Below are 24,009 nucleotides of genomic sequence, written 5' to 3' on the forward strand. Positions count from 1 at the left end.
CCTCTCTGTCCCAGCCCCCGTAAGGATACTTCGGCATAGGTGGTGCCATAGCCGCGTCGCTGAGTAGCGGCAGGCCAAGCGATACCAAGCTCGCCCAGCCCGTTTCTGGAATCCACAGCAACTCGAGCGCTCCAATACGGTTGGTCCACGCCCCCGTACCAAGAGATCGTCTTGCGCAATCCACCATTCATCATACGCACATTCATCTACGCGGCTAGGACACACCCCCCTTTAACGTCCGTTTTGGCGCTGGCACTGGGCTTCGGTGGTGTGTACCTACCTACGACCTACAGCCAGTCTACTTACCTACCGGCTTGCTGTCGTCGTCTCCCGCATCGTCCAAACGGCACCACCTCCCGGGCTTTCCACCTTCTTTCCCATACACCACCGCCACTTCTCCATTCATTCGTTCTTGTTTTTATTACATTTCCCTTGTCACCTACCCTTCCTTCGTCATCTGTTGTTTTTATTCTTCTATTTTGGAAACCGCTTCCCGGCACGAAGAACACCAACGCTTTCTTCCCACCAACTGGTCCACGACGAAATAAGGCAATCACCCCCTATTCGCCGTGCTTCCGCATCACCACAATTGAGAGGCCTCTTCGAGCCTCGCCCCGTTCTCGGGGACCTCGCCACACATCATGGTTTCCTTTAGGACCATAGCCGCTGCCTTGGCTGGCCTGGCTTCATTTTCACAGCAAGCACTAGGTAAGCTGCTACGAGACAGAAGAGAAGAGAGCCTGACGTTAATATACACGCAGCGCACTCGACACAACGGAACCCGTTGAAGTACGTGACCATACTCGAAGATGCCGTCTTCCACTCCCCGTCGCAACACTGCCACGCCCTCTCGCACTTCGACCTCACTTTCTCCCTGCACGATAAACAGCAGAACATTCGCCTGGCGCTGGAGCCGAACCACGACATCCTCCATAGCACCCTGGAGGTGAACTACATGGGCGGCGATGGAAAGATCCACACGACCGAGACCGTTGACAGATCCGAACACCGCGTCTTCAGAGGAAAGGCATTTGTGCGGCCCGAGGGCCGACCTGATGATTGGAGGCATGCTGGATGGGCTCGAATCACTGTACACCGCGACGGCGCCGACCCCATCTTCGAGGGTGCTTTCCGGCTCGACGACGACCACCACCGTATCCAGACCGGCGCCAACTACCATGCGCGCAAGCATCGTGAGGACCCCGACGCCCCGAGCAGGCAGAACCCCGGCGAGTACATGGTCGTGTGGAGGGACTCGGACATCATCGAATACTGGACCGATAAGGAGGACCTGAAAAAGAAGCGCGAAATCTTCGGCCGTTCTTCCTGCAACTCGGACAGCTTGGACTTCAACAACGACTACAAGATCGTGGACGCACGGGATCCCGAACCCTTGCAGTCTGTGTCTTCAAACTCTCTTTTCGGACGCTCTATTTTCGGCAGACAGTCGATTGACGGCAGCACCGGTAACAACGGCGCCGGCATCAACCTCGTCTCCACCATCGGCCAAACCGCCGGCTGTCCGTCAACGCGCAAGATTGCGCTGCTGGGTGTCGCCACCGACTGCACCTACACCGCCGCCTTTAACTCGACTCAGGCTGTCAGGCAGAACATCATCGACGTGATCAACGCTGCCTCTGAGGTGTATGAGAGCACCTTCAACATCTCGCTCGGAATCCAGAACCTGACCATCAGCGACGCAAACTGCCCCGGACAGGCCAGTTCGACCGCGCCCTGGAACGTCGCCTGCAGCAACAGCGTTACGATTACGGATCGATTGAATCTGTTCTCGGCATGGCGTGGCAACTCCAACGACAACAACGCCTTCTGGACCCTGATGAGCACCTGCGGTACTGACTCCGCCGTCGGCCTCGCGTGGTTGGGACAGGCCTGCACTGACGGGGCCCAGACTTCGGGCAGCGGCAACAACAACGAGACGGTTGCTTCGGCAAACGTTGTTATCCAGACGCCGAGCGAGTGGCAGGTTGTCGCTCACGAGGTCGGCCACACCTTTGGCGCCGTGCATGACTGCATGGACACAACCTGCAGCAACGGCGATTCCGGTATGAATAAATGCTGCCCTCTGAGCTCCGGCACCTGCGACGCTGGTGGCGCCTACATCATGAACCCTTCTACCGGCACCGGCATCCGCGCTTTCTCGCCCTGCAGTATCGGCAACATCTGCTCGGGCCTTCAGCGCAGCCAGGTCAAGTCGACCTGCTTGGCCAACAACCGTGATGTCAATACCATCACCGGCAGTCAATGTGGTAACGGCATAGTTGAGGCCGGCGAGGACTGCGACTGCGGCGGCACAACCGGATGCGGCAGCAACAGATGCTGTAACCCCACAACGTGCAAGTTCACCACGGGCTCCCGATGTGATCCGGCCAACGAGGACTGCTGCAACGGGCAATGTCAGTTTGCCTCCAACGGCACGGTCTGCCGCCAGAGCACCGGTTCTTGCGATCCCGAAGAGGTCTGCAGCGGTTCGGCATCCACCTGCCCCAGTGACGAGCACAAGGACGACGGAGACTCGTGTGGCAACTCGGGTGAGGGCCTTACGTGCGCCTCTGGCCAGTGCACCTCTCGCGATCAGCAGTGCAAGACTGCCTGGGGATCCCGCACCAACGCGAGCGCGGTGTCATCTTGCAACAGCGGCAGCTCGGACTGCATGATCTCCTGTAATGTGCCCAGTATCAGCAACGGTGCGTGCGTGACGATGAACCAAAACTTCCTCGACGGAACATCGTGTACGGGGGGCGGCAAGTGCTCCAACGGCCTGTGCCAGGGCTCCAACCCCGGCAGCGAAATCTGGGACTGGATTCAGAACAACAAGGGCATCTTCATCCCTGTTGTCATCGTTGTCGGCCTCCTCATTCTCATCGTCCTGTTCAGCTGCATCTGCGGAGCTTGCCGGAGAAGCAGGAGCCGTACCAGGGCCAAGCGCCTTCAGGCCGTCCCGGTGCCGCAGATGTCGAACGGCAACGGCGGGTGGAACAACTACGGGGGTGCTTGGAGCAACCCGAACATCCCTCCACCTCCGCCCGCTGCCACTCGTCCCGGCGGTCCTCCGCCCTACCAGGGCAGTTACCATGGCAGTTACCAGGGCGGTCACCAGAATGACGGTTGGGGGATGAACAGGACCCAGAGCGCCAGGTACGCCTAAGGATCGATCTGGATGACGCAACAGGGGGAGTAAGGATAAGCGGTATCCAGGACAGACCAGAGACTATTGCATTACTCGGAGTTGGGGGTTTCCTTTTATCATTTCCCCGGCTCTCAAAAAGCCCCCACTTGGGGTTGGGACGGTTTGGACAGTCGTATAGTTGCATACCTGCACATTTTTGCACGGCGGTTGTTCCACTTCTGGACAGCCGTCTTTTTTTGTGTAATTATCATGATGACCACGGTCGAAGACTTTGCAGATACCTACCTCTAGAGACGGTAACCAGAACATACACATAGCTTAGGTCAGCTGGCTGATCCGGTGCGGAAGCCAGCGAGACCATTACACACAACACACAATTTATTTCTTGTATCGATACCATTCCCATTGACTAACTGTACTCCTGCAGCACTAGCGACTTGATCCGACGAAGCCCATTTGAACGCCGTTAAAACACATGATCGATCCCTTCCTTGGGCTCATTTCTCATCGCCGTTGACCGATAGAGATAGCTCGACAGCGGAGTCCCGTGTCGGCAGGCAAGCCAGAGCCAAAGACAGTTGTCCCTTCTGACCCGGTTCTGCGTGGAAACACCCAAAAACGCCTATCCCCTCCCTGCTGATTCATTTACCTAGGCACCCCGCGCCTTTCATCACCGTCCCCCGTCCCACACCGGTCTTCTCCGAAATCGGAAGGCCCCATGCCCGACAACCAAGCCCGTCAGTGCCGACCCATGCGCTCCCCGCCGGCGCTCCTACGGCGCGGGTCCCGCCGCGAAGAGGCCGAGGCCTTGCGGTGGTCGGGCAGCTGGAGGGTCTCCTCGTCGAAGCCGCAGAGCATGCGGGTGAAGTGGAGACGGGTGCCGGGGATGCTCTATGCCGTCGTCAGCGAGGGGTTCGGCACGGTTTGTTTGAAAAAAAGGAAAGAAAAAGGAAAGGAGGTTGAAGAACGACTAAAAAGCGAAATACTCACGTCTCCGCGACTGCACGCGTACATTGCCAACTTCTCCGGGTCCTCGAGCACGGCGACGGCCCATAGCTTCCGTCGCCTGACCTCGTGCGAGTCCCCGTCCCCGACGCCTCCTCCTCCCGCCGTCGCAACGCCGCTGCCTCCTCCTCCTCCCGCCGCTCCTGCCATGGCGCCCCCGTGAGGGTGTCCACGTCCTTGACCCGAGCCGCCGAGGTGGCCCAGACGACCGACACCTGCGCGCGAGGGCGAGTCGACGGCGTCAAACTCGAGGTCCGAGTCCGACGGGCTGTCGTGCGGTGAGTACGGGTCCTTGCCGCGGGCCTGGCGATCACGCATGGCGGGCGTGAAGGACGGCGGGGCGGACGCGCCGGGTCGCGGGGCCGTAGAGGAAGAGGAGGAGGATTGTTGCGGGGAGGGGAAGTAAGGGCGCTGGGGGGTGTAGTAAGGGGCCGACATTTTTCTCTCTTTCCTTTTGTCTTACCCTTTCTTATCTTCCTTTCCTCGATACTTTTTTGGGGGGGGAGGGAGAAGTGAAACGTCAGGAGAGCTCGGCGGTCGGACGACGAGGGCGATGGAGCGGTTTGTTGTAATTCGAGGTGGAAGAGCGGAAGTTGAGTTGGTGATGAGTGTTGAGCGATGAGCGGTGACAAGCGGAATAGCCGCCGCCTACGATGTCTGCTTCCCTCCTCTCTCTCTCTCTCTCTCTCTCTCTCCCTCTCTCTAACGCACACACACTACGTCGAGGCTTTTTGCAAAACGCCAAAGGAAACGGGCCGTGATATGGCTGCTTCTGTTCCTTTTGGCTGCGGCTTTTCTTGTTTGCAGTTGTCGAATCGCGGAACAATGCCGTGTGCCGGGCGGTCGAGGCTGGACAATGGGATTATCGAAAAGTGCACGGATGAATGGTCACGTCGGGGTGGTGATGTGGGGGAGAAACGACGCGCGAGGAGCGGGGCGGGGCGCGCGGTTGGAGGGGAAGGGAGGAGCCACTCGCCTGTCCCTAGGCACATCTGTGTTACTCGAGAGTCGATGCGGTGTCTAATAATACAGCGTTTCCCAACCAACGAAACTCCCACGGCTGGCTTCCTTGCAGGGTTGCAGAAAGGCAGACAGAAACTAGGTTTCACCCTTGTAGCCTGAAAACACCCCAAAACCAATCGGTTTGCGGCTCCGTATGTTCGGTCGGGTCTTTCTCTGATCTACGAGTGGCTGGCGCCAGACTGGCGCTCCAAGCCTGCCAGCATGTGTGGCGGGTGAATCAATTCATTCATTCAGACACCACTCACTTCGTTGCTAAAACATACCCCAGTTATGGTCGAATCCCTTCTTCGAGAAAGAAGAGGACTAACGTCAAGTAACGTGATTTGCTTTTCTTTTTTCCATATCGGTTGGTATATACAGGCATAGTATACAGCGCGCTGACCCTGCGAGGGCCGAGTAAAGTATCCCTCTCCTCTCCTGCTCCCGGACACGAAACCCGTCGAGATAACAAAGAATTCGACCGAAAAGACGCAATCAATCGACCGAATCATCTACCGTAGCGGACTCTAAACCAGCGCCGACTCCAGTCCGTCTTCCCAGAAGCTCAATTGTGCGAGATGACGACAATATGCGTATGCAAGATGGCAGCCAGCTCCTCCCCTAAGCCCGCCAATGAGGGCCGTCTGGCAACCCCAACAAACAACACCGCCGCGACGCCAAAAACTGCAGATGATTTCAATGGAGAAAAGAGCGGCACGACCTGTCCTGTGCCACCCGGCTCCATGTGCCGAGCAGGAAGGCGGAGCCTGCCTCGAATAATGGCGGTTCAGTACCAATGAACCGATGATATCTGGTCTCCGACACCCTATTGGAATGTCTTGTGCGATACTGATGAGTGCGAAGAGCACTCTGTCTTCCGTAGTCTGGTTACCGGCGGAAGTTGATGACGGCCAACTGTAATTGTAGGATTAGAGCTGCTTCTTCACATTGACGCATCGCAGGACGACTTACCCTGCTGTTGGCTCCGTATGCGAGTCTTTGCCCGTCTGCATCCCAGCACAAGCAATGCTCGTCTTCCTCCTCCGGCTCCGAACTGGCCTTTGGACTAAGCCAGCCCGGATGTGGTGCTCTACTCCAGCTAGCCCTGGGCATCGTGTGCTCTCCGACCTTCCAGATAAGAATACGACCGGACGTAGCTCCAGCTATGAAGGCGCCGTCAGGGGTGAAGGCGATGGATACGATTGGCGACTCCATTGTCAAGATAGACTTGGCTTTCCCTGGCTCCGGGTCCTTGGCATTGGATATGATGATGGCGCAATCATCTCCTCCGGATGCGATCAACCGCTCGTCTTCCGGAACATGGGAGTCCTCGGGAAGAGGCTGCCACTGCACGGCGGTAATGGCGCCGGAATGGGCCGTTATCGACAACCGCTGGCCATTTCCGTCCCAGAGCTAAAAGGAAAAAAGGTTGAGTCAGCCGATCTCTCACAGCATAGGCATCTCGGGACACATACATCCAGGATACCCTTGTCGCTTGCGGTGGCGGCAAGTTTTGAGCGCCAGTCGTAGACCACCTGGGTAAAGGTGTCGTCCTCCCGGCTCTCGAGTTTCTTGTTCGGCACGATCGACGTCTCGGTACATTGCAATGACAGCATCACGTCGCCGCCTGTCAGGAGGAACTCGTTTTCGCTCGTCCATGCAGCGTCCAGCGGCCAATTGAGCAAGTCGTGGTTCGGCAGGAAATAGGATAGAGTGTTGGAGGTGAGGGAATGATAGACAGTGACGAGGGCGCCGCCGTTTCCATTGCCATTGCTGTTGTCGGGTGCAATGGCCAGAAGCGCTGCATCGCTCGGGCTCCAACGGAGCTTGATGACGGGGGGGTCCGAGACGTCGAATTTGTCGATATGCGAACCGTCCTTTGCCCAGATGTGGACCGATGCTTTGTCGCCATGCTCGGTCGCGATGGCAATAGCCGTACCTCCCCAGTTCCAGGCGAGCTGGCCTACCGTTGCCGTCTTGGGCGTCTCGTCGTCGATGAGACTGTGAAACGGGCGGTGGATTTCAACCACGTGACCGTCGGGCTCGGTCGCTGGAGCGGGCGTCATTGTGCTTGAACGTGAGAGGGTCCAAATGCGGGCTAGCGCATCGGTTCCAGCAGCCGCCAAGATGGATGGGTCCTTGGGGTTCCACTCGCAGCGCAATAGGATGGGTGCGTTTTCGCCGTTGGCTGGCGAGGGCGAAGCTCCGGGGCCGCCTGCACTTGCAGCAGCAGCAGTCGCAGTTGTCGACGGAGCGCCGCCGTCGTGATTGTTGTTCGTGGCACCTGTGTCGGAGTTGTGGCGGCTGTCGCTGCTCTCATCGGGCATCAGTCGCAAAAAGGTGGTTTCGGTAGCGAGCTCCTCGACTTTGTCGACCTGCGTGCCCTGCTCGGGACCGTCTGTCCTCGGCGTGGGCGTTGGAGCTTGTTCGCCCTCAAGGGGCGACGGATAGGCGTGGTTGTTGTCGCCGTGGCTGTCTAGCTCCATGGGGTCCGTGGCTGCATCCGCCCCATTCGTGCTTTCGTACCCATTGCTGAGCCTGGGCCGCTTGCTGGGTGAGCCGCCATTCACCATGTGCTGCTGTGGCCGGCTGTCAAACTGGCGTTTCCGAGTGTTTTCGACCTCCATCTCTGTGTCGTCCACCTCGCCGTCGGCGTCTTCATCCTCTTCGATCTTCTGAGGCGGTTGGGCAATCAATGGCCCAAACAACCCCACCTGCAGTGCTTCGGCCGCAGCCGCAGCATCTGAAGGCACCTGCACGCGCAGAAGAAAAAAAGTGTCAGTTTTTCAAAGTTCGCTCACTTCCACACACGTACTGTCTCGCTCACCCACACGCTCGTCACCGACTCGGGCTGCACTGATTACCCGTGACGTGAAGAAGCGAAAGGGGAAAAGAGGGAAGGAGAAAGGGATAGTAGCCAAGTCCAGGTAGTGGATCAACGTACCAGTTTCTTCGCGTGCTCTCTCTCAAGGGCATGATAGCAGAGGCCCTTGTTGATGATGGACACCAGTGCATGACTCTTGACGTGATTTGCGAAATCAAAATGGCGATGAGGTTGCTGAATGTGCCATTCCTTTTGGAATTTGGCTGCGGTTTCTCGGTAGTCTGCAAGCGTTAGTGAGAAAGAAAAACAAAAGCAATGGCCCACCACCAGCTGTCGCTGGCTGTACCCAGACGGTCATCACGTACTGCCTTCCAAGAGATACCTGTGGATCGAGACGAGGTCAACACGTTAGCAATGCCGAGAGACGGTGTGAGGCAGTGAGATGGCGAGCCTCCCAGAAATCTCAATCCGCAAGAAATACGAAGGCGCAGGGCGTGAGATGGGTGAGGCGCGCGATTGTGCGAGTGAAGGTGCGGCGGAAGTGGGTGAGACGCGAAAAGGGTGAACTCACCTCCAGACGAGGAAGTTGACTCTGTCCGAGTCGAGGTACTCCTTGGTGACCATGCCGATGCCGCGAAGTGCCGCTGTGGGCGGCGTGATTGAGATCAGTTCGTTGCGGGGGTTTCTATCGTGGACTCGACGATCAAGCGTTTGCGCGGGCGTCTTCCGAAGGCGTCGTCGAGGGCGAGGGTGAAGCGATTTTGCAGTCGTCGATTCGAGATGAGAGGAAAGATTGAAGATTGAGGAAGCCCGCAAGAGTGGATGAAATGGAAGGATGGGCGAATCTGAATCTGGCGGTACGTAGGCAAGGTACCTGGGTTGTTTAGGCGAGACCAGGCGTGAGGCGTGGCGCTAGCGCCAGAAGCCCAGTTAGATTCAATGGTGGGCATTGACTGGGCTAGCGACTAAGGTACAGGAGTGACTGACTACCAATGACTGGCCCGGGGGGTGGTAGTGGAGGAGGGGAGCAAGAAGGAGAGAGACAGCACTGCGCCTGGGACTTGACGGGATTGACACACACGCCTGTTCTCGCTCTTTGCACGTCCGCTTCTCTCTGTGTGCGTCTCTCTCTCACGTTCGCATTGCAATATGCGCTGCACTTGGCCACGCAGCACATGGTGGATTGGAGCGCGACGGTCAAGGCACTGGCACTGATGCTGGCATTTGCAGCCAAACCATCACCCCAGCCAATGCCACCATCGACCACTTCTTCTCCATCTTCGTCCCCACAGAGAGGTACCTTTGCGTTCGACCTTTCCGTACTGTTCCTCAGCCTCCATCCTCGTCTGTTGCGACGCACACTTCGCACTCCTCTCCCCTCTCTCTCTCAATCCGCCTCCATCTCTCTCTGTTTCTCTCTTCCTCATACACACATATCCACGCATAGCATACAAATCCAAGCCGCAGGTGGATAGGGAGCAGCAGGGGATTTGAAGAAGGGAAGGGGGAAGGGACCTTCTTGAGGCCCCTAGACCCCGGACGAGACTTTAGGAGCTCCAGGGAAGACTGATGAACGAACGAGCGTAGCCAGCATCAACCAGACACCCAATCTTGGAGACTACCATTAACTGGGACGGGAGCCAGAGGAACAAGCATACCTACCCAAGGCGAGGGTACGTACTCGTCATGTCGGACGGAAGTGGAACCGGCTCAAAGTGCATGATCCAAGGTACTTAACCTTCAGCGTACCTCTGGGACCGTTCCTCGGACCAGTCAGCGTTGGATCGAAGCCAACGGACATGACAAGAGGGCAAACAGGCAACTATTCATTCAATGTCTGTTGCTTGGGGGGAGTGATTGGCCGTGATCACCACCTCCTCCTGTCCCCTGTGGATATCCCTCTGGCCGGATCTACGCCGTCTTGAAGCTGGCTGGCCGAAGAGAAGGATCGTCTCCTTCTTCGTATGGATCCCGGGATGCACTCTGTATGCTTGTGCTCGGGGCAGAACGTGCGGGTAAGACTTTGAGAAAACGATGATTCTCTGCCCATCCCGTGGTCCCGCCCGCCAATTTGTTGCGGTGGTCCATCGAATTTGGGGGTGTTTGGGGCTTCCACTCAAAAGCCACAGGTCGAAAGGACAGGGTTCCTCGGGTGTACTTTGAAGGTGGTCCTGGCCACCCAGTCCATAATGCAGCCCCCCTTGCGCCTGAGGTGAGGTACCCTGCCGTACCGCTCCTTAGCCGTCGGAAGCCTCGAGGTACCAGTCCGTACATTGCTAATGTTGCGTGACCTGCGGGCTTTTTTATCTCTCGATCCCAAAGGGCAGAGACGGGGTGGGGGCACGGGAATAATGCTTCGCTCGCTTCTCACCAGGCTTCTCCGCGCGTTGTGGTACAATGCGAGCGTGGTCGGGGAATTCTACCGATGCAAGTCCTTATTGTTGACGACGCTCACATTTTTGGTCCTCTTCGCTGGGAAGCGATCATGTCCTTCTTCTGGCCACCGTGAACTGAGCAACGTAACTGGGCACGTCGGTTATCCGTCTGAGTATCGACAGCTTGACTTGCGTGACGCACCCGAAGAAAGAAAGAAAAACTCGATCGTTTCAGGGGTCCGGAACGAGCAAGACACTGTGGATGCCGGGCTCTTCCTGGCAGGCAGCCGGACAGCTGGAGACTGGAGTGGATGGAAGGGCTGGAAGGCTGGCGACGTTGAACTGTGGGAATGACTGGGAGTACGAAAATGTACATTCAAATAGATACATTGAAAAGTACAAAAGGGCGGGAGAGATGGGCTGCACGGATTGGCTGGCTGCCACCTGGGACTTGGAATGTCGAGGCCGCCGCGCTCGAAACCCACCTTACATAAGGCAAAGCTCCCCGGTTTCTGACATTACCCTCATCCCGGGCCTGATCTGCCGGCCATTCAAACATCTGACTCTGCCGTCCGTCATGTCTGTCCAGTGCGCACGCTCACCGCACGTCGCTTCCTTTGCATCTGCGCCAGTCGAATGTAGCCTCTGTGTATCACAAATGATGGCCTGCCTCCTCCATACTCCGGCATCCATCCCTGTATCGTCGTCGATGATGCCGCTTTCCATCCCCACCTTGCCGGTCGGGGCCCAGAGGAGCAGATGGCGCGCGCGCGCGCAAGAGAGAGAGAAGGAGAGAGGGAGGGAGAGCCGTCTAACCGTCCCGAATCCTTCTTACCTGTGGATTCTGGTCCTTTCCCCCAGCCGTAACCACAAAAGCCAAAGAGCAGAATATCAACAGGGCAGACACGCGGGAAACAACGCTGCAGGGCCAGGCCCCGAAGAGAGAAGACGAGACAAGCACCGGCACCAACGCCGGGCCACACATGCTTGTCTGGCGCACTGAGTCTGGTGCTGTGTCCTGACGTACGTCGTCACCCAGGTTCCCAACCATCTTTGTGATGGCAGCACGGCCTGGCCTGCATGCACAATTTGGCTGGGTACGTACCTTGTGTTCTTTTTTTTCTTCTGATTTTTGCCCCATACTGCCATCGCCCTAGAGGCTAATGCCGAGAGAGGGCCGCGCCTCTTGGGGCTGCAGCCCGCGCAGACAGGCGGCGGTTTGTCGTCTGTTTCCAATTCTTGCCCGTTGTGTACGTACCTCAAAACCTTGATTGGCAAGGCAAGGTACGGTGCCGAGTGGGGGATTCCAATCATGACAGCAGCAAGCCCGGGGGGGGGAGGCACAAAGGTCAGAGTCCGGAGGAGGAAGCCTCCCTTTGTCAGGGTTGCTGGGAAGTGAGTCTATCGATGGGGAAGAAAAGGCATTGTAGTTTTCGATTCCACATCCCTCATCTTTCTTGCTCGGTCCTCCGCTCTCCCCTCCTCCTATCTGCTCGCGAGGTCATCTCCTGTGTGTACGTGGCATTGCCCATCAAGGGGTCTTCCCTGGCGGGAACCGCTGGTTGCGAGGCGCGCCTGTGGGTGGGTGTGGGCAAGGATGTGATGGCTGCATGGCCTTCGATCTTTAATAGCTCCGGGGACTTCTTCAGGGCCCCCTGCCACCGCCTGACTGTGACCATCATCGCTGGGCAGTCACACACCGGACACACCAGTCCAAACCGAATGGGACCTTGTTTTGTGGCCGAACCTCCTCCTGTCGACGTTGGCTAGCGTTCTGGCGTTCGGCTCGGAAACGCCCCTAGGAAAGGCAGGACGGTCACACAGAGATCACCCCGAGGTTGCATCCTGGCAGCACAGACTCAGTTGATGCTGGCGCTGTCGCTTGTGCTGTGCTTGTGCTCGATGCTCTTACCATTTCGCTGTCCCGAAGCCGTCTAATTAATGGCGACATGCGTCCCACAGCAATGCCGCCGCAAGGTCTGGGGTATTTTGATGGTGAGGGCTGGGGTTCGTCGACTGTCGGCCGTCAGCCGCAGACTGAGTTGGGCAAGGTGACAACCGTTGCACCGATGACAGGTGGCCGACTTGGTGGCGGCGATTGCTCCTCATCGACAGTCTTCTCCTGTCGTTTGATGATGCAGTGGCGAAAGCAACGGCGTCTCCTTCTCAACCGACCTAGCCAACCTGGTCGCGCGACGAGCGATTTGGCAGCTTTTCTGGTGGTCTTTGGGTGAGCCGTCTGAGGTTTTGCGGCACCGTCCGAAGGTGTGCAGGGGCCTTGCTCCCGAGTCAGTGTTTCCCGTCAGTTCAGGACACTCGCTCTCTCTCGCCAAATCTCCCTCTGGAGCCCGTCGAAGAGGCGTGTCTTGTCCTCCGCCGCAACACTCCTCGAGATCTAATCGATATGGCCTCTGAGCTTGACCATGCGGAAGCAAAATAAACAAGGCTTCCTGCCGAGAAGCCGGACGGGACGGTGGCACCTGTGGGAAAGGGCGGGCGGCTTCTGGCTATAGTTGGCACGGCCGGACTGGGCTGGTGTTCAACCGAACCAAGAGTGTACCTTTGGGAGCTCTGCAGGGATGGAACCACGAGATCTCCCTCCCCGTTTCGACCACATCGAAGACTTGTTGGATCCACCAGTGGAACACCTTCCACGCCCCCCTCCCACTCCGTTCATCGTCCTCGCCCTGCAGATGGGAAAACTCTGGGGCCTGTTCGTGCTGCTTGTGCGTCGCCACTGCTCATCCTCGTGCGCTGCTGCTGTCCGATTCTGAATCAACCGAAAGTCGGACGGCCAAAAAGAGTCCAGTTTCTGGAGGCATTCGTTCACTGTGAATGTTTGACATCCAGAAAGGTGCATCTTCGTGGCACGAGAGGGAGACTGGGGGGAACGTGGCTCAAACATTGATACGTACCTCAGCTGGTGGGAAATCAAGCTGCCGGCGTCAATTTTGCCCGGGTCCATATAACGGGTTGCGGGACCCAATCACTTCCCATCTGCGCTGGCCTTTGCGCCAAGCTTTATTGCTCCTGGCCCAGGCGGGACTAGCCTCTCTGTCACCATCGGGGCGACTATGATCCGTCACCTCAAGACCCACTGAAACGACCCCTAGGGCGCCTTACCGCTCACGTCCAAGTGTCCCTTGGATGAGGCTCGACGGACCAGATATCTGAAGGGCCAAAAAGCGAGCTTGTCCTGTCACGATCCCACCCTAAATGACCTGTTGACGTCCACCGTCCCGACTGGAAGCTGTCCCAAAATGCCGCCTCGAATCAACATCCCGCCGGTCACCCGGGGCCTGCTAGCCGCGCTCGTTGTGCAGTCCTTTCTGAGCGCTGCGATCCGCTATCGACAATGGAGCGCGACGTCTGAGATCGTGATACCGTATCTGACGCTCATCCCTCAGCTCTCCCTTGTTTACCCGTGGACCTTCTTGACCTCAACGCTTGTCGAGAACAACATATTCACGCTCGCGATTGCCTGCGTCACAATCTACCAGGGAGGTCGCTACCTGGAGAGAGCTTGGTCTTCGGCGGAACTGGCCAAATTCGTCGCCATCACGGCTCTGGTCCCGAACACCTTGACCTTTGCGCTCATGATCATCTTCTTCTCCCTGACGAGGAATGAGCGTTGGACGTAAGTTGGAGGTTTCTGCTGCTCAGGTCGTGGAGAAACTAATCAAGCTTCAACAAACAGACTGACTGTCATCGGCGGCACGATCCCGATGCAGATCTCCTTCCTTGTCGCATTCAGCCAGCTCGTCCCGGCGCATACCGTCACTCTGTTCCGCGGCATTCTGTCCCTTCGAGTTCCGAGATTTCCTCTGCTATACCTCGGCATCGTCTTCGTCCTGTCTCTCACGCCGCTCCTGACGACCGCCTCGTTTTCCCTTGCTCTGAGCGGCTTCCTTACGAGTTGGACCTACCTCCGCTTTTATAAGACTGTCTTCCCCGATCTCGACTCCTCTCAGCCGACTGCCCTCCGAGGAGATGCCAGCGAGACATTTGCGTTTGCCGAGTTCTTCCCTGCGCCGGTGAAGCCGTTCGTGGCAACCGTTGCGGCCCAGATCTTTGAGGTGCTGGTCGCGATGCGGATATGCACCCCGTTCTCAGACAACGGCTCGACGGGGCGGGGCAACCACTACATCCAGAGAAGCGCCCCCGGCGGTGCGAGAGCCGAGGCGGAGCGCAGAAGAGCGCTGGCACTCAAGACGCTGGACCAGAGACTACACGCCGCCACAGCCGGCAGCGCAGCGGCCCAGTCCTCGTCACAACCGCCGGCACAACAGCCCACCGGCCCAACGGTACACACGCAGCCGCAACCCAATACGCAGACGGCCATGACCACGGAGCCGACGGCGATGCTGGGAGAGACCAACTACCACCCCGAGCAGGACTCGAACGAGAAGTCCGCGTCGTGATGAGGGGAGTCACACTTCGACCAGAGAATTCGGTTCTTCTTTATTCCGGTCTATGGGCCGGACAGGTGATTGGACAAGCAGCGGCGGTGGGCGACAAATGGAAACGACCGAAGATGTACTCTTTATGTGTTGAATTAAGGGGACCTTTTTTTTCTGATGCCGGGTTCTAGTTTTGTCTGCCATCGGCGTCTACAGATGGATACCTTGATTGCGCGAGAGGGTCAGTTTGTGTAGGGGTACGAGCGGCGACGCAGGAAAATGCGGTGTGTTACGATTCATCCAAAGGGTGGGAATTCGAAATGATGCATGTCTAGAATAATAGTATTCCTTTGTCTCCCTTGTCAGGCGTCGGGTCATCAACGTCCGCGCGCTTCATTAATCGGCTTACCACGTATCTGCATCATGTTACGCCTACTGACTATCTCGGACGGTTACTCCACTGACGCCCCAAAGGAGGAATACTATCAAACAAGGAGGCTCGATCTGCTGGGTTCCGAGTCTGCGGTGTCGAAAAAGAGTGAAAAGGGAGTAAGATGAGTTTTAGCGGCTCTCGGACTATTGGGACGCTCGTTCCCGGCCTCTCCCGTCTCTCCCATTCCCCCTCTCTTTCCTTTCGCGGTACTAGCTGCCCGTTGTTCTCCGGTAGCCTCCTGTCCGTCACCGGGTCCTTTCTTATTTTGTCCACAACTGACACACGCGATCGCCGGTCCGTGGGGCGACGGATGCCGGTGTGGTCGGAGCTCCAAGGCCCCCCCCCCCTTTCCGTCCCTCCATCCTAGCAGATCCAAGCAAAAGGCGAAGGACCGATTTGTATGTCGGTTTTGGTGAAGGTTGCGTCACTAGAAAATTCGAAAACCTGTGTATCACGGGTCTTTCTACTGCGGCCGACAGCCGCGAAGGGGGGGGGGGTTACTTCTGGCCGACCCCTACTAGTCGAGGACCACGTTGGTTTCAAGCGCGTGGTTGAGCAACGACTGCCAGCACCATTGCATCGACCTCACGTCACTTTGTTCTGATTGGTCTTCGAAGTAGGGGCACCTGGGAACCAGCCTCACTGGGTCTAGAGCCTTGAAGTATCGATGTAGGTACTCTATAGACATTCAACCAAGATAGCAATGGCGCCCATCAAATCTGTTTAAATCGCCGGCGGCTGTCTCGAAGCTTTCCCGGCCTGTGCCCAGCGAGCCAGGTAGCCAGATTTGCGGGGAGCGCCCTCCACCCTGAACACTCTGCGGGGAGAAACGTCCAGAAAGATGTTTCCCCCCCCCCTTTTCTTGATATGATATATTCAATTTTTCTCCAACTGCTTCCATTTCGTCTGTTCGTTTGTCCGTTCGCCTCAAAAAGGGTCCCTGTCCCACGTTCTCCAGTGCGCGCACCCCCTCACACCCTCGATTCCGACATCCGGAACGTAGGTTTTCCCCAAGATTGAGGTTGCAAGTCACGTCACGAGACGTACCTTAACGCTCGGACTGACCTGGTGTGTACTAAGGCCAGGGAAACGGCCGTTTCGTTCCAGCGAGGGACGCGGTCTTGGGTCCTCGAAGAATGCAACAATATCAGGATGTCATTTCCTCTTTTATATGAGAAAACTCACACACACACTACACACACTCTCTCTCTCTCTCCAACAGTTCAGCCTTGGTGGAATTTAGAGTTGCGGGACATGGGAGCCGGGGAACGTTTGAGCTGTGTCGATCTCTCGTGACCCAAGCGCGCATCGGAGGAACTCAGAGAGTGCGGAAGGAAAGAAACCATTATTTTGTCACCAACATGCAACGGGCTACCGCAGACATGTCAGTGTGGCGTGTGTTGAGTAGCCCGAGGGCGGGCAGTGGGACGGCCTTGGCTGTGTGGCAGGTGTTCAAGATGGTTTGGATGTGTATGGATCAAAAGGGGCAAGTTTCCGGAACGAGTTTGCAAAACGAGACGAATGCGACGAAAGAGTGCAAGGAAAGCAACCTATCATAGTACGCAAACTGTGTGAAGGCGCGCATCATCGACTGATCGAGTGTCATGTTTCGAACGCGGACGTTTATCGAGCCGGGGAGAAACTCATCCCTTTTTTGCCAAACGTCCGTACTTTCCCCTCGTCTCCCCTTCGGATATGTCTCATCCCACCCCAATTTCTTGTGGTGACGGGCCTCTCGTACCATGAAGCTTCATCGAAGAAACGGGGAACAAGGCGAGCAGGCTTCACGTATGCCTATACCCGTGCTCTAGTAATCCATATCGTTATGCGAATCCTTGGATGATCAATGCCTTGCAAGAGTCATCGGGATGGCTGTCAAAACATGGATGAGAGACGGCGATCCGCAGCGTCCGGTGGAAATGTCAGAAACTCTCCGAACATGACACATGAACCCGGGGGGAGGGGCAGCTCGCCTCTGCATGACACAGCCGTGGGTAGAGGGCGTGATTGGGATTCCCTGGTCGTCTGGTCTTTCCCTCCCCTTCCTTTTTTTCTCTTGGTTTTACTATTCTATGATTCCTTCAATCCCAACATCTTGCGTCTCTTCACTGTCATGAAGCAAATCGAAAAGGTGTCTTCAGTCAATGCGGCCCAAGGTGGCGCATGCGTTCGCTCAAGTCTCAACACATCGACTTGCGTACGCCCGGTGGTTTGGGCGCCGAATCACTGCCGCCTCTTGGCGTCGACTAGATCGAACACACAGTCCCGAGGGAGAGCATGTCCACCAGAGGAGAGAATTACCAATGTCTTGGCATGATAATCGACCAAAAGCTCACATCTCGAGTACTTGCGATACAAATCGGCGTCAACTACTTCGGCGTTCTCAGTGCGCCCTCGTTGAACAGATAGATCATTCGGAAAGGATCAGACGCGTCAAATCGCCTAGACTTTGAGTGCCTGGAATCTTGGGCCAATATGGAACATGCCAATCACAAAGACAGCTTCCGCCGATCTACGGGTACGTACTGGTGCCTGTGGCGTGCCTTGGTTAAGGGTGGAGAAAGGCCTGCTCTTCGTCTTTGCCCGAGAGGGAAAGGATAATGAAGAAATTAAAAATTAGGAAGAAAAAGGTTTCTGCCGATGTAGCGTTGGCTGGTCGGGCCAATCACTGCGAAAACGTGCTCCAGCTGGGGTTGAAAGTTTCGAGGCGGGGAGGGGACGGCGAGGTGAGTGTGGGTGCTCCACCTACAGCACGCCTTGTTCAGTAGGTGCTCTCGCAGTGGTTGGCAGTCTGGTGCGCTGATTTGGCGATGATGTCGTGTATGAGGTGAACGAGAAATTGAGCCATAGCCGCTGAGCATACCCATCCGGAGAGCCCTGAGTGGGAGAGGGGGGGGAGGGGGCTGAACCAAACAGGGAGACATCGGCCACGTCTTGGGGTCTGGCTCGGCTCGGCTTGGCTTTTGGGTCCCGGTTGCTTCTGTTCATGAAGCTCTTGGCTTTGGATGAGTCGGCTTCCCCGTGGCGCGTGCAGCCCTGGGTGTCTGTGGCTCGTGTGGTTGCCGAGGAGCTGGAGGTGTGGCATCCCGTTCGGAGCGCTCTGTCTGGGCCGCCGGCTGGCTTGGGCTGGCTGCATCATCTGTCTCACCTTTTAATTGATTCCCATGTTCCACAATCCTCGCAGGAATGTGCGCCCGCGCCGCTGTGGCATGGCCCCGATTGAATTCGTCGGCAAGCATAAACACAAGCATACAGGCAGAAGCCGCCCAAGCAGCAGCCTGCAGTGCTGAGGCTGCGGCGGGGTTGTTGGCTGCAGCTGGCAAACCGCCCTGCATCGGGGACTCTTGCGTCTTCTCGCATCCCTTTGGCCAGACCCCAACGCCAAGACTCGGGCATCGTGGCAGCGGTGTCGTACCATGAATTGATGCGGCGGTGGTGGGATGGGGAACGCGAGATGTCCGCGCTTTGCGCCGAGCGATTCGATCTGCACACATCCTTGCGGCACTTTCTTTTCGTCCGCGAATTGGCTCTCGAGACTCAAGAGACAAGAGATGAGGCAGTCTTGGGTTGGGGCCACGGAGGAAGTGTGGCCGATGCGACAAACGCGTAGGTTCGTACGGTATGGTGACTGGGAGGACCAGTCCAGTGTGTTGCGTAGCCAACGCGCGAGATGGGACGGTTTGCGACGGAGAACGTCCATGGCGGTCGGGGATAGGCTCGTCATGTTGGAGACAAGCTCACGTGTAGTGGTTGCCGACAGGACCGAGTCCTCCTGTGGAGTTGGAGTTTTTAGTCGCCGCCGTTTACCTTCACCGCATGATGGGGCCCGAGGAGCGTTACGACTTACGTACATGATTGGGGAGGGGGGGGGGAGGGATATCATCGCTAGAGTGCGGCACTAGCCATTTGCTTGGGCTGAGTGGAATTAGGATGCGGACCACGCCCGTTGTCTGCTGTCGGCGCCCAGGAAAAAAAGAAAAGGGGGGCCGATAGGTAGCCTAAATTCGCTGGTGGTTCCTAGAGAATTGGGTGCGGACTTGTGCGTTACATTTGTTGCTTTCGGTCGCGAGGCACCATCGCACGCAGTGTCCCGTGGGTAATCAACTTTTTCAGCCTCATGTGGAGGGCATTTTCATCGTCCCTGCTAGCAGCGGTGGCGGTGGCCGTCATGACAATCGAAGGCAAAGAAGGGCCGCTGGTGATGTTAGTCCTCTGTCGCCGTGAGCCTTTTCGAGTGTCCCTATCCTTTGGATTGAATTCTCGGTCTCGTCACGGCCCGAATGTCGGCAAGCAGCGCGAGGCAGAGGAAAGAGTCGGTGCCTGCAGACTCGGTACGTACCGCTTAACGTTTCCCTTTGTTCGTTTCCCGGTTCAGCCCAGACCAGACCAGCAGCGAGAGAGAGCGAAGGCGAGGAGGGGGGCCAGGGTTATGAGCGACGGGCGGACGGTACGAAGACAGAAACCAGAAAAGTCAGAAAATATCCGGACTGCCGGGGGGGGCGCTGCCGCTTGTACCTGTTGGGAAGGGTAAGGGAAAGAAGGAGGACAGAAGAAACATGGGTGGACCCAACCGCTACATGCCGTGCCACTCGACCCCGAAAAGACTCCCCCCGTCCCACAGACTTCCAGGGAGTGTGCGGTGTGCCACACACCACAGAAAACGCCAAGGAGTCAGATCAGTCTCCGCGGTGGCACGTCAGGTTCGACGACGGGTTGGGCGAAGCACCGTGGAAGGGTGCGGAACCTTGGTGCCAGCCAGACATGCACGTACGAATACTGTACGGATAGGCAGGCAAGGTACGTACGGCCTAGCCGCGGGGAACGTGCCTTTTTCCTTTCTTCTCTTCCTATCCGCCCGCAGTCTTGTCAGTACAGAATTGTATCGTAAGGCCCGTGCCCCTTTGCTAACCTCCCTAGCCTCTTGGTACTATCCATCCATCTTGGTACCTTAGGTATCCGGATTGCCTCGCATTTGGTTTTTCACACGAAGCCATCGCTCTTATTCGCGCCCATCCAGTCCGAATACACCGGCCAACCTGGCCTCAATCCATCTTCATCGTCACACCCACCATCCAGAGGTACCCGGTTTCTTTGCTGTCGACTTGATCTTCCCGTCAAGCAAGCAAGTGCCTACCTCTACCCACACGCATGCGTCGCCCATCACCCATCATCCGTCACCCGCCATCGCCATCCTTCTCCATCTTCGTTTTGCGTAGCACCGTCATCCGTCGCTCCCATAAGAGATACACATACACATACACATGCACGAGCACACACATTACGCCGTCCCTCGCGCTTGACGCCGCCGCCAGTCGGGTACCCATCGTACTGCCCCAAACGGCCTGCATATGCGAGAGATGGCTGCATCCGCCTACACTACACTACCTCACACGCACATTTAGCGGTACCAGGGCGCACATACAATCAATCTCAGGGCCAGGCGAAAGGCTGGGGGGAAGGAGGCACGGCGGGCACCCCCCCGCTACACAGCGCACACCCCTCCACCTGTTGCATTCTTTTCCCCACCCCTCAACCCTCTCCAACAACGGGACGCCCCCTCCCTCTTCTCCTCTCCGAAGGCTCCTCATACCTCAGGTAAGCCTCCAGCGGCTGCGTCTCTAGCGTGGTGTACGTGTACGTACCCTGTCTTCGAAATGTCCCCACTCACCCTCATCCAGCCATGATCACCTCCCCTCCAGTCTGGCGGCGATGGCGGCGGCGACCGGATCCCATCGAGCTATTCGCAGGTCTCCAGCAAAGCCCACCGATGTGCCCGCGTCATGTGTGTGTCCTGGATTTTCTGCGTCTCTGGCCCACGCACGAGCGCCAGCATGCAACACCCATCATCATGGCGGAGCAGCCCGCAATACACACAAGAGGGAAGACGCCCACCAAACGTGCGCCAACACTGGTGCACCAGCCACAGCAGCTTCTGACGATAGCTTCGTGTCGAAGCCTTTCTTCGGATGGAGATAAACCCGCATTTCCCAACACACCCACAATTCGTCGTGCCTTGTTGCGATGCAGAGGTACTCGCATACAACAGATCGGGGTTTTGATCATATCATCATTGTGGTTTTTTTTTTTTTTTCTTTTCCCACCAAGTGATCGTAAGTCAGGGGGGATTCCGCGCCATGTGTCTGGGAAAGTCGACAAATAATCCCATCCATCACATTCTCCAGGCGCTGAAACCGAATATCTCAACCAGAGGCCGCGAATGAGTAAGACGGCAGAGGTGACGGGGGGGGATGGTAGGTGGCATATCACCAAAGGCCCAGGTGAAGAATGGTGGGAAGCTGGGAGAAGGTAATTAATGACTGACTAGTGAGCATTTGCGGCACGGATGAAGTCACTTTTGGTGCTCTGGGTGCAGTGGTCGCGGCGATGACATGAACCAAACTCAAAGTTCGTCTTTTCTTGTATCGGTTTTGGCTTCTGGCATTTCTTCGACGGTGCGATCCACTCCCACCCCCTCGATCAGGATCTTGGGGGGAGCCGGCCATGCACGCTCAGTCGCTCACCCATCTGCGGCGCCCTGGACACCGCCCTGCCCAGCCAGCTCGGGCGACCAGCCACACCATGTCATCTGCAGTAACAGGCTGCTGCTTAGGAGCGTACATCGTAAGGTAGCGGCCGCGACGGCCGCTACCTTACCTCATCTCAGGGGACCTTGGGCTTGGGAACGTCTTCCCTGGGGGGCTACCCTTTCGGTGAATAAACCCTCCCTGACCTGGCTAGACCTGAGGTAAACACTGACAACTCCCGACACGTGGGGTTTGCCGTAATGCAGTTTAGCGGCGGCAACCCCTCAACGCAGCGTTTCCCATTTCCTGAGGGGAGGTAATTTAATCCCTTTTCTTTTCCACGACTTGTTATCCGTTTCTGTTATTATGTTTCGGCTCTCCCTCTCCGTTCTCTGACAGGCGTTTCGGCTGGTCTTTCGCGTGCCCATGAGATCCAATGTTCCCTCCCATTGTGTGTGCAACCTTTGAGACGAGGTCATCCCGAGGCGGAGACGCCGGCCGCCTGCCAGATTCAGGTACAGGCTCCTCGGAGGCGGGCAGCGGGCAGCGAGCGGGCGGGCACTGGGCACTCCCACTCGGCGGGATAGTCGGTCGCCTCTCCTATTCGGAGAAGAGCTTTGGGGCCCATGTGCTGGCCCGGAGCAGTCGCAACAAAGACCGTTTCCTGACGGGGTCTCACGGAGATGTGTTGCAATCATCGGATTCTGCTGTCGGCCAAGAGCCAGCCTGGTTTACGGTGGCGCTGCGACGCTCACCACACCATCTCTGGCCGACATCCAAAGGCTCTGTCGTTCCGACTTGACCTGAATATTCCGCTAGATTGTCCGGATAGCACTTTGCGGGACAGGCACCTGCGCCCAGGGCTCAATTGCGACACCCCCAGGGCCCGTACCCTCGGTGTTCTTCGGCCGCAGCGGCCGGGAGGCACGCAGGACGGCGGAGCGATGCGATGCGACACGGCTGTCTCTTGTTTCATAGTTGTCTGCGGATGACATGTCTAACCAAGTCATTAATGACGCTCCCTACCCGCAGATCACCCTTATATGCCACGCTTGAGGAAGCTGGCGACATTGACGGCTTGCTGTTAACACGTCGTACGCTCCCTGACTCTCCTCCCTGACCCACAACGCCCTCTCTCGGCTGCCACAGCCTGCGGCACCGCCAAATCGCATCGTAACCTTTCGGCCTGCACAAACCGCAGGAGACAGGTGGCGACAGCCTCATACTTGCTAAGCTAGGTCTACAGCTGCATCACGTTACGCTGCAGCATGCGCTGCATACCCTCACCTGCGTCTTCTCATGGCCGACAGTGCCATTCGAGGGGCAGGTCAAGCTTACCGTCGCCAACCTCGCCGGAATAACGGGTGACCGAGAAGCCTCAGACTACGCCGCAATGGAACCAAGCACTCGATATCCGACATCGACCATGAAAATACCATATGCATTAGTTCACCGCGCAACTACTTAACAACCTCCATCAATGCCTTCAACTAGGTAACCATAGTTCGTAGTATGCAGCTACAGGCACGAGAGAGTTGACTGGCCAGGGGGGGTCGATGGGAATGACAAACGTAGCAAACGCGCCGAGCTGTCGACTCGTGCTCTGCAGGAGCCATGGAAAGGGGAGGAGGGGCCGGGTCTGCAAAGACGTGTTTCGCTAGACTCCCAGAGGAATCATCCGCGCCCACATCGTTACCACAGGATTCCGCAGTGAGGTCGACGTCTCCATAAGCCAAGGGACGTTTACCCACCTCTCAGTTCCCCATTCCGGACCAGCAGGAGCCAAGCGACCAGGGGGGTAGGTACCAAAGCCCTCCTCCGAAAGGAAGGGGGAAGGGGCGGCGACCGACTGTTGCTGTTGCGTTGAGTGGGAGTGCCCGCCGCCCGCCTCCATGAAATCTGTACCTGGACCTGGCAGCGGGCATGGGGCGTCGGTCGTGGGTGAGAGGGCGTGGGCGTGGGCCATGGGCCGTGGGCCATGGGCGTCAGAAGCGTGAGAAGCGTGGGCGTGGGCATGGGTATCGGCTCCAGTCAGAGGTGCGCTAGCCAAGGTGCTACTGAGATGAGATGAGTGTGAAGATACGTACCTGCGCCTCCTCCCATGCCCCACATCGACCATCCCCGGCATCGACTTAAATAAAAAGCAGCGGGCAGGGGGGTTAGGCCGGTGTCGTTTCGCTTGGGAAAAGGCGGGCCCCATGCCGTGGACTTATTGATGGGTAAGGGGAGTTGGACAGAGATGATGGAACCTGACTTGGGAACTCTCGCAGCCTCCCAACTTCTCCTTCTTCGCCTTTT

At 57.3% G+C, this 24,009-nt stretch overlaps 6 protein-coding genes across 6 annotated transcripts; 3 read left to right on the forward strand and 3 right to left on the reverse strand.

Moving 5' to 3' along the window:
* Window positions 1-641: 641 nt before the first annotated feature.
* Window positions 642-3,166, forward strand: CH63R_10238 (disintegrin; the record flags this gene model as incomplete). The annotated part of the gene is made up of 2 exons (XM_018305212.1): window positions 642-708; window positions 762-3,166. 2 exons carry the CDS (start codon window positions 642-644, stop codon window positions 3,164-3,166), a joined length of 2,472 nt encoding a protein of 823 aa, XP_018154636.1.
* Window positions 3,167-3,886: 720 nt separating this feature from the next.
* Window positions 3,887-4,591, reverse strand: CH63R_10239 (uncharacterized protein; the record flags this gene model as incomplete). The annotated part of the gene is made up of 2 exons (XM_018305213.1): window positions 3,887-4,039; window positions 4,139-4,591. 2 exons carry the CDS (start codon window positions 4,589-4,591, stop codon window positions 3,887-3,889), a joined length of 606 nt encoding a protein of 201 aa, XP_018154637.1.
* A 1,452-nt stretch (window positions 4,592-6,043) lies between these two features.
* On the reverse strand, window positions 6,044-8,603 carry CH63R_10240 (LisH protein; the record flags this gene model as incomplete). Its single annotated transcript, XM_018305214.1, has 6 exons — window positions 6,044-6,070; window positions 6,128-6,568; window positions 6,631-7,908; window positions 8,100-8,260; window positions 8,345-8,361; window positions 8,551-8,603. The coding sequence occupies 6 exons, from the start codon at window positions 8,601-8,603 to the stop codon at window positions 6,044-6,046; spliced, it is 1,977 nt and encodes a 658-aa protein (XP_018154638.1).
* Window positions 8,604-11,412: 2,809 nt separating this feature from the next.
* Window positions 11,413-12,124, forward strand: CH63R_10241 (uncharacterized protein; the record flags this gene model as incomplete). The annotated part of the gene is made up of 3 exons (XM_018305215.1): window positions 11,413-11,451; window positions 11,562-11,749; window positions 11,785-12,124. The coding sequence occupies 3 exons, from the start codon at window positions 11,413-11,415 to the stop codon at window positions 12,122-12,124; spliced, it is 567 nt and encodes a 188-aa protein (XP_018154639.1).
* A 1,490-nt stretch (window positions 12,125-13,614) lies between these two features.
* On the forward strand, window positions 13,615-14,775 carry CH63R_10242 (Eukaryotic integral membrane protein; the record flags this gene model as incomplete). The annotated part of the gene is made up of 2 exons (XM_018305216.1): window positions 13,615-13,991; window positions 14,052-14,775. 2 exons carry the CDS (start codon window positions 13,615-13,617, stop codon window positions 14,773-14,775), a joined length of 1,101 nt encoding a protein of 366 aa, XP_018154640.1.
* Window positions 14,776-18,171: 3,396 nt separating this feature from the next.
* On the reverse strand, window positions 18,172-18,681 carry CH63R_10243 (uncharacterized protein; the record flags this gene model as incomplete). The annotated part of the gene is made up of 1 exon (XM_018305217.1): window positions 18,172-18,681. One exon carries the CDS (start codon window positions 18,679-18,681, stop codon window positions 18,172-18,174), a length of 510 nt encoding a protein of 169 aa, XP_018154641.1.
* Between the last annotated feature and the right edge of the window lie 5,328 nt (window positions 18,682-24,009).

The sequence above is a fragment of the Colletotrichum higginsianum genome (assembly GCF_001672515.1).
Source record: "Colletotrichum higginsianum IMI 349063 chromosome 7 map unlocalized unitig_7, whole genome shotgun sequence".
NCBI classification, from domain to species: domain Eukaryota; kingdom Fungi; phylum Ascomycota; class Sordariomycetes; order Glomerellales; family Glomerellaceae; genus Colletotrichum; species Colletotrichum higginsianum.